At 40.9% G+C, this 12,599-nt stretch overlaps 1 protein-coding gene across 1 annotated transcript in view; it reads left to right on the plus strand.

Moving 5' to 3' along the window:
• Window positions 1-6,888, plus strand: part of LOC120017761 (E3 ubiquitin-protein ligase MARCHF8-like) — a 168,892-nt gene extending 162,004 nt beyond the window's left edge. Inside the window, exon 7 of the mRNA XM_038960731.1 lies at window positions 6,411-6,888. Within this exon, the coding sequence (XP_038816659.1) occupies window positions 6,411-6,715 (305 nt within the window). The 3' untranslated portion in view covers window positions 6,716-6,888. The remainder of the gene's footprint in view (window positions 1-6,410) is intronic.
• Window positions 6,889-12,599: the final 5,711 nt, after the last annotated feature.

The following is a 12,599-nucleotide window of genomic DNA, read 5'->3' on the forward strand; positions in this document are numbered from 1 at the left end:
ACTCACAGATATAATTCAAACGGTTTTAGAAACTAGAGAGTGTTTTCTATCCAATAGTAATAATAATATGCATATTGTACGAGCAAGAATTGAGTACGAGGCAGTTTAATTTGGGAACGAAATTTTTACAAAGTGAAAACAGCACCCCCTATTGAGAAAAGGTTAACAGGATCGATATGACAACAGCCAGTCGAAGTGCAGGGCGCCAAATTCAAAAAACAGAAATCTCATAATTAAAATTCCTCAGACATATATATATATCATATATCATTTCAAAGGTAATCTTGTTGTTAATCCCACCAAAGTGTCCGATTTCAAATAAGCTTTTCAGCGAAAGCACTACAAACGATTATGTTAGGTCACCACAAAACCACAATAACCACAGCCATTTTTTCCAGCTAATGATAGCTTTCACAAAAACCAGAATAGAGATAAAATTAATCACTAACCTTCGATTATTTTCATCAGATGACACGCATAGGACTTCATGTTACACAATACATGCATGTTTTGTTTGATTAAGTTCATATTTATATAAAAAAATCATCTGAGTTTACATTGAGGCGTTAGATTCACTAGTTGCAAAAACATCAAGTGACTTTGCATAGCCACATCGTTTCAACAGAAATACTCAACATAAATATAAATTATAATACAAGTAATACACATAGAAGTATAGATATACCTTAATGCAACCGCTGTGTCAGATTTCAAAAAAACTTTACGGAAATATAAACCATGCAATAATCTGAGACGGAGCTCAGATGATTAGCCAAATTAGCCACCATGTTGGACTCAACAGAAACCAGAAAATACATGATAAATGTTTCCTTACCTTTGATGAATTCATCAGAATGCAGTCCTAGGAATCCCAGGTCCACAATAAATGCTTGATTTGTTCGTTCATGTCCGTTATTTATGTCAAATTAGCTACTTTCGAATTGTTTACCAAATACCCTAACCAAAGTCTCAAAGCGTGACCACTATAACGTGACGAAATGTCCAAACGTTCCGTTACAGTCAGTAGAAACATGGCAAACGATGTACTGAATCAATCTTTAGAATGTTGTTAACATACATCTTGAATAACGTTCCAACCGGAGAATTAAATCGACTTCAATTGAGAGAAGGAACGGAGCTCACTCTCACGTGAACGCGCCAGTTCAATGCGTGGGCACCTCATGGCAGTGATTACTCATTCCTGTCTCCTTCGAATCCCCTTCAAATTAGAGTCATCAGACTAAGGTCTATTGACTGTTGACATCTAGTGGAAGCCGTAGGAAGTGAAAACCCATCCATATCTCTCTTTATATTCAATGAGAGCTTGGTTGAAAATATGGCACCCCCAGAAAAAATCCAAACAGGAAGTGGAACTTCTCAGGTTTTTGCCTGCCATATGAGTTCTGTTAATCTCACAGACTTAATTCAAACAGTTTTAGAAACTTTAGAGTGTTTTCTATCCAATACTAATAATAATATGCATATATTAGCAACTGAGACTGAGGAGCTGGCCGTTTACAATGGGCACCTTTCATCCAAGCTACTCAATACTGCCCCTTCAGCCATAAGAAGTTAACTTCTTGTTAATCCAGCCGCTGTGTCAGATTTCAAAAAGGCTTTACGGCGAAAGCAAACCATGCGATTATCTGAGGACAGCGCCCCGCATACAAACACATGAAAAACATATTTCAACCATGTCACACCCTGGCCTTTGTTATATTGATTTTCTTTATTAGTTTAGTTAGGTCAGGGTGTGACATGGGGGATGTTTGTGTGTTTTGTCTAGTTTAGGGGGTGTGTATTGTTTAGGGGGTTTTGTAGTATGTATGGGGTTGTGTTCAGTGTAGGTGTTTAGGAAAGTCTATGGTTGCCTGGTTTGGTTCTCAATCAGAGACAGCTGTTTATTGTTGTCTCTGATTGGGAGCCATATTTAAGGCAGCCATAGGCTTTAGGTGTTTGTGGGTAATTGTCTATGTTGAACGTTTGTAGCTTGTGTATGCACTAACGTTTGTAGCTTCACGGTCGTTTGTTGTTTTGTTTTGTAAAAGTGTTCGTTTCGTGTTTCGTCATCTCTAATAAAAGAAGATGTCCTCATATCCCGCTGCGCCTTGGTCCGCTTATTATGACGATCGTGACAAACCAGGCAGGTGCGACACGAAAGTCAGAAATAGCGATATAAAAAATGCCTTACCTTTGATGATCTTCTTCTGTTGGCACTCCAAAAGGTCCCAGTTACACGACAAATGGTCCTTTTGTTTGATAATGTCCTTCTTTATATCCATAAAAACTCAGTTTAGCTGGCATGCTTCAGTCAATAATCCACCCAGTTTCCTTCCATCAAAATGCATAAAAAATGAATCCCAAACGTTACTAATAAACTTTTCCAAACAAGTCAAACAACGTTTATAATCAAACATTAGGTACCCCAATACGTAAATAAACGATCAATAATTTGATCAGATAAGTTGGCTAATGTTGCTCAACATTTCTTTGGCTATCTAACAGAGAATTTGATCCAGCTAGCAAGATACTTAAAAATGCTAATACTTGTTCCACCATACTTTCTCCCTCACCTCAAACTTTCCAAATGCCATCCCCACCAAACTTCTCATCCCCGTCTCCGTGGTCAGGCTTCTCACCTAACGTTACCTTTACTTCCCAGAACACGCACTGATGCTGTAGTAAATTGGTTGTCTCTTCTTTCTTCAGTCACGTGCAGCGCTGCATTCTGTTGTTATGTAAATGATTGGCTGAGCCTTGGATATAGGCAGTATTGCTCCAAACGCGCATCACTCATTCGCTTACAACCAGTAGTCTACACGAATCACGTGGATCACCTATTTTGGATTCTAAATGGCGAATTTCGCCGAAAGGTGACTAGTTTGTATCCCTGACTCAGACGAGAGTGCTCTGAAATCGATAGATTTCCAGAGCGAATTTACCAGCTAGCCAGAGTGAATTTACAAGATACATCTATCGACAGTTGTCGCAGTGACATCATAAACATTCTATTGAAATAGTTACTTGCATAGTGGAGTATTTTGTTTAGACATGTAGCTAGCTAGCTAAACAATGAACCATAGTCCCAACTCATAGCGTTACTACCCTGCATGAATCTGCAGATAGCTAACCAAACAGGTTCAATGTTAGCTAGCTAACATTAGGCTATAACTTGAAATTAAAAATACTTTCTGAAAATTTAGCTAGCTAGACTATCTTACCCTTATACATGGATGGACGCTTCTCCCTCTCTGTCATGGAGGCCATGGTTGCCCTTAGTTTGAATATGGAATCCGGAGACAGGTGTTTTATACAACAGACATCTGTGTTTTCTCTTTTCGACTCCATCTGCATATTTGCAATCAAACGCCAGAATCTTCTCCATCTCCTTAGCTATTATACTCTAATTCCACAGATTTTAAAACTCAGTCCTCCAGAAAGTGGAGAGCAACACTTATGCAGTTCTACTACGTGATATCTTTCAAAAAAGTTGCATTAGAAAGGATTACCTACACATACTGACCAGCTCATGTTATAGACAGAGTACATGGCATGCTACATGACAGACCAATCCGAACTCATCTCTCGGCATGTCCAGCCCACTCATTATCTCAGCCAATCATGGCTAGCGGGAAGGTTCCTGCCTTTTTCTGTAGTTAAACCAACTAGGCTCCTAATTTAACAATTGTATTCGTATTTACAGATGGCATACAAGTTTGTTATTAAGGCACATGGAAGTTCACATGTTCCGGAAGGCATTTCTGCCAAAAAACACATTTATATATATTTTTTTAACGTTTACGTTCAAATGGCTCTCCTGTGAAGTAGTGATGCGCGACATATGCCTAGTTTCCTGAAACGAGCCACATATAGCCGTCTCTTTCTCTAGCAAGTGTCTGGGATTAGGGCCTGGTCCGAAATGAGCAGTATGTCCTGTGCCGCCGACTCATTGAAGTAGAAATCTTCATCCAAGTCGAGGTTAGTGATTGCTGTTCTGATGTCCAGAAGCCCTTTTCACTCATAGGAAACGACGGTGGAAACATTACAAAGCATAATTGGTTACGAGGCCGTAATAAAGTCAAGCGCCATTCTCATTTAATCTTTTCTTGATTCCTCTCAACCTTTCTCCTCGAGGACAAAAAGAAAACCCACCCATGCCTTTCTTGCACTTTTCTTAATAGCACTGACTTTGCTAATAGCGAAAAAAGTTTGACTTACTATGACTGTGATATGTGGTTGTCTATACATTGAGATTAATGCACTAACTTGTAAGTCGCTCTCGATAAGAGTGTCTGCTAAATTACTAAAATGTCAAATGTTTTTAAAACGCATTGGAGAAGGCCAGAGTGGAGGGACGTTGGACCTTCTTCTCCAATCTGTTTGGGAAGGAGGTAAGGCGATAGGACGCAAGGAATTGCGGAAAGACTCATTGAGATAGGGTCATGTAGGAAGTAAGAACTATCTACTCCCATTTCTTTCATCTTTCACCATTCACCATCTCTTAACTTGAAAGAATGATTATTATAGCATCGTCACCCTAGATAAGCACATACAGTTGAAGTCGGAAGTTTACATACACCTTAGCCAAATACATTTAAACTCCATTTTTCACAATACCTGACATTTAATCCTCGTTAACATTCCCTGTCTTAGGTCAGTTAGGATCACCACTTTATTGTAAGAATGTGAAATGTCAGAATAATAGTAGAGAGAATGATTTATTTCAGCTTTTATTTCTTTCATCACATTCAAAGTGGGTCAGAAGTTTACATACACTCAATTAGTATTTGGTAGCATTGCCTTTAAATTGTTTAACTTGGGTCAAACGTTTTGGGTAGCCTTCCACAATCTTCCCACAATAAGTTGGGTGAATTTGGGCCCATTCCTTCTGACAGAGCTGGTGTAACTGAGTCAGGTTTGTAGGCCTCCTTGCTCGCACACGCTTTTTCAGTTCTGCCCAAAAATGTTCTATAGGATTGAGGTCAGGGCTTTGTGATGGCCACTCCAATACCTTGACTTTGTTGTCCTTAAGCCATTTTGCCACAACTTTGGAAGTATGCTTGGGGTCATTGTCCATTTGGAAGACCCATTTACGACCGATCTTTAACTTCCTGACTGATGTCTTGAGATGTTGCTTCAATATATCCACATACTTTTCCTCCCTCATGATGCTATCTATTTTGTGAAGTGCACCAGTCCCTCCTGCAGCAAAGCACCCTCACAGCATGATGCTGCCACCCCCATGCTTCCCGGTTGGGATGATGTTCTTCGGCTTGCATGCCTCCCCCTTTTTCCTCCAAACATAACGATGGTCATTATGGCCAAACAGTTCTATTTATGTTTCATCAGACCAGAGGACATTTCTCCAAAAAGTACGATCTTTGTCCCCATGTGCAGTTGCAAACCGTAGTCTGTCTTTTTCATGGCGGTTTTGGAGCAGTGGCTTCTTCCTTGCTGATCGGCCTTTCAGGTTATGTCGATATAGGACTCGTTTTACTGTGGATATATATACTTTTGTACCTGTTTCCTCCAGCATCTTCACAAGGTCCTTTGCTGTTGTTCTGGGATTAATTTGCACTTTTCGCACCAAAGTACATTAATATCTTGGAGACAGAAAGTGTCTCCTTCCTGAGCGGTATGACGGCTGTGTGGTCCCATGGTGTTTATACTTGCGTACTATTGTTTGTACAGATGAACGTGGTACCTGCAGGCATTTGGTAATTGCTCCCAAGGATTGAACCAGACTTGTGGAGTTCTACAATTATTTTTCTGATGCCTTGGCAGATTCTTTTAGATTTTCCCATGATGTCAAGCAAAGAGGCACTGAGTTTGAAGGTAGGCCTTGAAATACATCCACAGGTACACCTCCAATTGACTCAAATGATGTCAATTATCAGAAGCTTCTAAAGCCATGACATAATTTTCTGGAATTTTCCAAGCTGTTTAAAGGCACAGTCAATTTAGTGTATGTTAACTTCTGACCCACTGGAATTGTGGTACAGTCAATTATAAGTGAAATAATCTGTCTGTAAACAATTGTTGGAAATATTACTTGTGTCATGCACAAAGTAGATGTCCTAACCAACTTGCCAAAACTATAGTTTGTTAACAAGAAATTTGTGGAGTGGTTGAAAAACTAGTTTTAATGACTTCCTAAGCGTATGTAAACTTCCGACTTCAACTGTATCTATGGCTGTGACTGTTTGCAATGTATTTTACATTTCTCTCTCTCTCTCTCTCTCTCTCTCTCTCTCTCTCTCTCTCTCTCTCTCTCTCTCTCTCTCTCTCTCTCTCTCCCTCCCTCCCTCCCTCTCTCTCTCTCTCTCTCTCTCTCTCTCTCTCTCTCTCTCTCTCTCTCTTTCTTTCTTTCTTTCTTTCTTTCTTTCTTTCTTTTCTAACCCTAACACCAGGTATCCTGGAGTGGCCATTCTGGACCAAACTGGTGGTGGTGGCCATCGGCTTCACTGGCGGCCTGGTCTTCATGTACATCCAGTGTAAAGTCTACATCCAGCTGTGGCGAAGACTCAAGGCCTACAACCGGGTGATCTACGTCCAGAATCGCCCGGAGACGTGTAAAAAGCAGATGTTGGAGAAGCCTCCCCTCATGGAGCCCAATGTGGAGCACAAGGAGGCTCTGGCCCCCACCCAGTCAGACACAAACTCCTCCCAGTACACAGAGACAGAAGACTACAGTATGGAAGTGCTCCATGTCTGACCCACATATACACACATACAGGGACACACCATGTCTGACCCACATATACACACATACTATACACACATACAGGGACACACCATGTCTGACCCACATACAAGGCATTCAGAAAGTATTCAGATACCTTGACTTTTTCCAAAAGGTTTTACTTTACAGCCTTATTCTAAAATGGATTAAATTGATTTTCCCCCTCATCAATCTACACACAATACCAGATAATGACAAAGCAAAATTAGGTTTTTAGACATTGTTGCAAATGTATATAAAAAACTGAAATATCACATTTACATAAGTATTCAGACCCTTTACTCAGTACTTTGTTGATGTACCTTTTGCAGTGATTACAGCCTTGAGTCTTGTTGGGTATGACGCTACAAGCTTGACACACCTGTATTTGGGGAGTTTATACCCTTCCTCTCTGCAGATTCTCTCAAGCTCTATCAGGTTGGATAGGGAGCGTCGCTGCACAGCTATTTTCAGGTCTCTCCAGAGATGTTTGATCGGGTTGAAGTACGGGCTCTGGCTGGGCCACTCAATGATATTAAGAGACTTGTCCCGAAGCCACTCCTGCGTTGTCTTGGCTGTGTGCTTAGGGTTGTTGTCCTTCGCCCCAGTCTGAGGTCCTGACCGCTCTGCAGCAGGTTTTCATGAAGGATATCTCTGTACTTTGCTCCGTTCATCTTTCCCTCAATCCTGACGGGTCTCCCTGTCCCTGCCGCTGAAAAACATCCCCACAGCCTGATGCTGCCATCACCATGCTTCACCATAGGGATGGTGCCAGGTTTCCTCAAGAGTCCAATCTTGGTTTCATGTGCCTTTTACTGAGGAGTGGCTTCCGTCTGGCCACTCTACCATAAAGGCCTGATTGGTGGAGTGCTGCAGAGATGGTTGTCCTTCTGGAAGGTTCTCCCATCTCCACAGAGGAAATCTAGAGCTCTGTCAGAGTGACCATCGGGTTCTTGTTCACCTCCCTGACCAAGGCTCTTCTCCCCCGATTGCTCAGTTTGGCCGGGCAGCCAGCTCTAGGAAGAGTCTTGGTGGATCCAAACTTCTTCCATTTAAGAATGATGGAGGCCACTGTGTTCTTGGGGACCTTCAATGCTCCAGACATTTTTTGGTACCCTCCCCAGATCTATGCCTAGTCACAATCCTGTCTCGGAACTCTACGGACATTTCCTTCGAACTCATGGCTTGGTTTTTGCTCTGACATGCACTGTCAACTCTGTGTCCTTTAATAAACCGGTTATTGGACTTTCCAAATCATGTCCAATCAATTGCATTTACCACAAGTGGCTCCATTCAAGTTGTATAGACATCTCAAGGATGATCAATAAATTTGCTAACATTTCTAAAAACCTATTTTCACTTTGCCATTATGGGGTATTGTGTGTAGATTGATAAGGATAAAAATTCCTTTAATTTATTTACTATCTCATCTCTGTACCCAACACATGCAATTATCTGTAAGGTCTCTGTCTAGCAGTGCATTTCAAACACAGATTCAACCACAAAGACCAGGGAGGTTTTCTAATGCCTCGCAAAGAAGGGCACCAATTGGTCATTTAAAAAAAATAAAAGCAGACATTGAATATCCCTTTGAGCATGGTGAAGTTATGAATTACACTTTTTATGGTGTATCAATACACCCAGTCACTAAGAAGTTAAAGGCGTCCTTTCTAACTCAGTTGCCTGAGAGGAAGGAAACCGCTCAGGGATTTCACCATGAGGCCAATGGTGACTTTAAAAAAAAAAAAAGAGTTTAATGGCTATGACAGGAGAAAACTGAGGATGGATCAACAACATTGTAGTTTACTCCACAATACTTACCTGATTGACAGAGCAAAAAGAAAGAAGCCTGTATAGTATAAAAAATATTCCATAACATCCATCCTGTTTGCAACAAGGCACTAACTAAAGTAATATTGCAGAAAATGTGGCAGAGCAATTAACTTTTTGTCCTGAATTCAAAATGTTATGTTTGGGGCAATTCCAATACAACACATTACTGAGTACCACTCATATTTTCAAGCATAGTGGTGGCTGCATCATGTTATGGGTATTCTTGTTATCGTTAAGGATGGGGAGTTTTACAGGATAAAAAAGCAATGGAATGGAGATAAGCACAGGCAAAATCCTAGAGAAAAACCTGGGATACTCTGCTTTCCACCAGACACTGGGAGATGAATTCACCTTTCAGCAGGACAATAACCTAAAACACAAGGCCAAACCTACACTGAAGTTGCTTACCAAGAAGACAGTGAATGTTCCTGAGTGGCTGAGTTACAGTTCTGACTTATATCCACTTTAAAATCTATGGCATGACCTGAAAATGGTTGTCTAGCAATGATCAACAACCAATTTGACAGAGCTTGATACATTTTTTAAATAGAAATGGGCAAATGTTGCACAATCCAGATGTGGAAAGCTCTTAGAGACTTACATAGAAAGACTCACAGCTGTAATCACTGCCAAAGGTGCTTCTACAAAGTATTGACTCAGGGGTGTGAATACTTATGTAAATAAGAGATTTCTGTATTTCATGTTTTTGCTTTGTCATAATGGGGTATTGTGTAGATGGGCGAGAAAAAACATATTTAATGCATTATGAATTCAGGCTGTAACAAAATGTGGAATAAGTCAAGAGGTATGAATACTGACACACAGGGACACACCATGTCTGACCTACGTATACACATGAAAAGGGACACATCATGTCTGACCAACGTATATAAACACACACATGAACGCCACAGGAGGATGGTGGCACCTTAATTGGGGAGGACAGACTCGTGGTAATGGCTGAAGTAGAATCATTTGAATGGTATCAAATACAGCAAACACATAGATTGATGCCATTCCATTCGCTCCGTTCCAGCCATTATTATGAGCCGTCCTCCCCTCAGCAGCCTCCACTGATCCACGCACAGAGTGAAACACACATACACGCAGATATACAAAAGACTATAGTATGGATGTTCTCCTGAGGTGTGACCGTCCCACCCTGACCCCACCGTCTCCACACCGTCTGAGACCATCCTTCTTTCTCCCAGGACTTTCTCCACTGGGGCCCGATGAGCCCATAGACACCTCTATATATATATATATATATATATATATATATATATATATATATATATATATATATATATATACATACACACACACACACACACACACACACACACACACACACACACACACACACACACACACACACACACACACACACACACACACACAGAGTCAGATGAACTCACTCTGCTTCAGAGGTTTCAGTGTTTCTGTTTCGTTGTTTGTTTGTTAGCTTGTATGTTTGGTTTATTGGTTGTACTTCCTGTGAGTCGTGGGCTAAAGCGCCGCCGGATCTCTGGAACATTCTAGAACACTTTGGAACATTCTGGAACATTGAACATTCCAACTACTGCCACCATACCGCTGACAGCAGAGAGCCCGCTAAGGCCTACATGCCCGCCCCTCTGGGTTTGGGTCTGTACTGGTCTGGACCAGATCAGACCGGATCGGACTGGATTGTATCGGATCTGACCATGCATTGAAGCACTTTTTAGTTCCCACCAACATCCCTCTCAACCCTTTTCTCTTTTAATATAAGTCAAGTTCTTTATAGTATATCCCAGCAAACAGAGGACATCTCTAGGACATTAAGCAATGTTCCCATTAGGTTCTTTTTAGGGTTTCAGCAAGACCTTATCCATAAGGGGACATCAGTGCAGGTCCCGGTTTGGTCGCAGTGTAATGTTATAATAGTTTTTTTTTTTATGTCCACTAGGGAACTTTATGAACAGGTTCTGGCAACCGGGAACTAAACAAAACCTCCACAGGACCATGACGCAATGTCTTGACGACCATTTCGTGATGTTCCCGGGAAGTCCTAAGGACACATTTTTGTTTGCAGTGTAAGTGTGGGAAATTATACAGAAACAAACAGGAAGATTTGTGGAAAAATCTTTTGTTTTACATTTGACATTTCTGTCCAACACACAGACACATACACACCTGCCCTCCCTTGGATGACAAAAAAGGAATCGAGAAAAGCAATGAATGATGGAGGAAATGGAATTTTGCCAAAATGATCGTTTCCCTTTTCATCTAGAAAAACAAACACTGAAAGTCATTGCTATATATGGCCTACTGGTTATTCAAGCTCTGGGGTTTTTACATCTTGTTTGGGTTGGGTTGGTACAATATTGATACAACGTTGATACAACCAAAACACAACGTTGGGATAACATCAGATCCAGCCATCCACCTGACATTACCTCCTTCTACCATTGGAACTCTTTAAAGGCTCTGAGAAGAATGTAACGTTTTTAAAACCATTTTCTACCAACCATTCAGTCACAGGAAATTGCTAGATAATCTCCCATGTCTGTCATCATCTTAACATGACCTTTGGAAAACCAACCAATCAGTCATGTTTTTTCTATTGTGTGAATTATACAGTACTTCTGGTATTCCATGTGCAGTTTTGAATAATAATCTGTTGTTAATTATGTTGGTGTAATTCTGGGTTTTATGATGCCTTGAGGAAGCTACAGCTTGCTATATTTAGACTGTTATCTCATCCTGTCATCCTCCTCTCCTCTCTTCTCAAGGCAGTTTATAGTGGGCCAATTGACTTCTCTGATTACACTGATAATGATAATGTAGATGGATAATGCAGATGGCATTATTAAAATCCTCATTTACATAAGATTATATTAATTTGATCACTGTCTGTTTATTTTCCTCCAATGAGAGGTCCAGAGGCAGAAGGCATGGAGTACAGGGCCTATTATTATGAGACACCCAATCACCATCATCTACCATCCCCTGACCAGCTCCCTCAACTCAAGCCATGAACTGACCCTCTCTATCTTCAGAGGATACAGCTTTCAAAAACATGGCCTCTACTGGTTGACCTGGCCTCTACTGGTTGACCTGTCCTCGACTGGTTGACCAGGCCTCTATTGGTTGACCTGGCCTCTATTGTTTACCTGGCCTCTACTGGTTTACCTGCCATGGTATATTGCTTGTTTGTTTTTCGCTCTATGATTCTATGAAAAGAGCTATAGAAATGTAATAAATGATTATTAATGCGGATCCTATTTTTACTATGGTGATGAGTGTGGGTGGGTTATACTGTAGCCTAGTTGTACACATACAGTCAGTTATTGAGACTCCAGTGTGAGAGAGAGACAAACACCTGATACAGAGACCTGCAACACAACATAAAGTTTTTCAGTCGAGCTAAAGTCTCTATTGCACAGTCAAACAACCTTCCCTTTCTAAGTTACAATGATCAGTCCCTAACCCACCTGTTGTTTCACTAATCATTATTTGATTTAACTTGATGCATCGTTCTTTCTCACATCTGGCATAATGAGGCTTTGATTAGACACATTTATACATTTTTCGATTACATTTTTCCTAAAGTAATGTCTGATGCTTCTCTCCAGTAAAGTTGCCATATGTTGACAATAGAGACACTTGTTTCACAGAGCCAAAACCTTATGTTGTCATCAATGATATCAGGCAAATGTAACTTGGTAAGAGTCTAATATAGTGTCAAATTCAATCTGCGCAGAAATGCAAGAACATGATTTCTTGACTTAATTACAATACTAAAATCTAAATGCTGAGCAGTGACAGAACATGGACGTGTACTATTGGAACTGTCAGCAGAGCAGTTTGGCGGTGAGGAGCTGACTGGGTCACCATCTAGTGTTTGGAGTAGGGAAGTGCAGTCTGAACACGGGTGTTGTGGTTTCCTCAAGGTAACACTGTGTTTTGGGCTTACAGTCTGTTGTAAGTGCTTTTGTATCTGTGGGAGAACAGCAATGCCAGGGTCCTCTCTGGCCTTTTACAACCATTCCAGCAAACACAC

This window comes from Salvelinus namaycush, chromosome 22 (genome assembly GCF_016432855.1).
Source record: "Salvelinus namaycush isolate Seneca chromosome 22, SaNama_1.0, whole genome shotgun sequence".
Taxonomy (NCBI): Eukaryota; Metazoa; Chordata; class Actinopteri; order Salmoniformes; family Salmonidae; genus Salvelinus; species Salvelinus namaycush.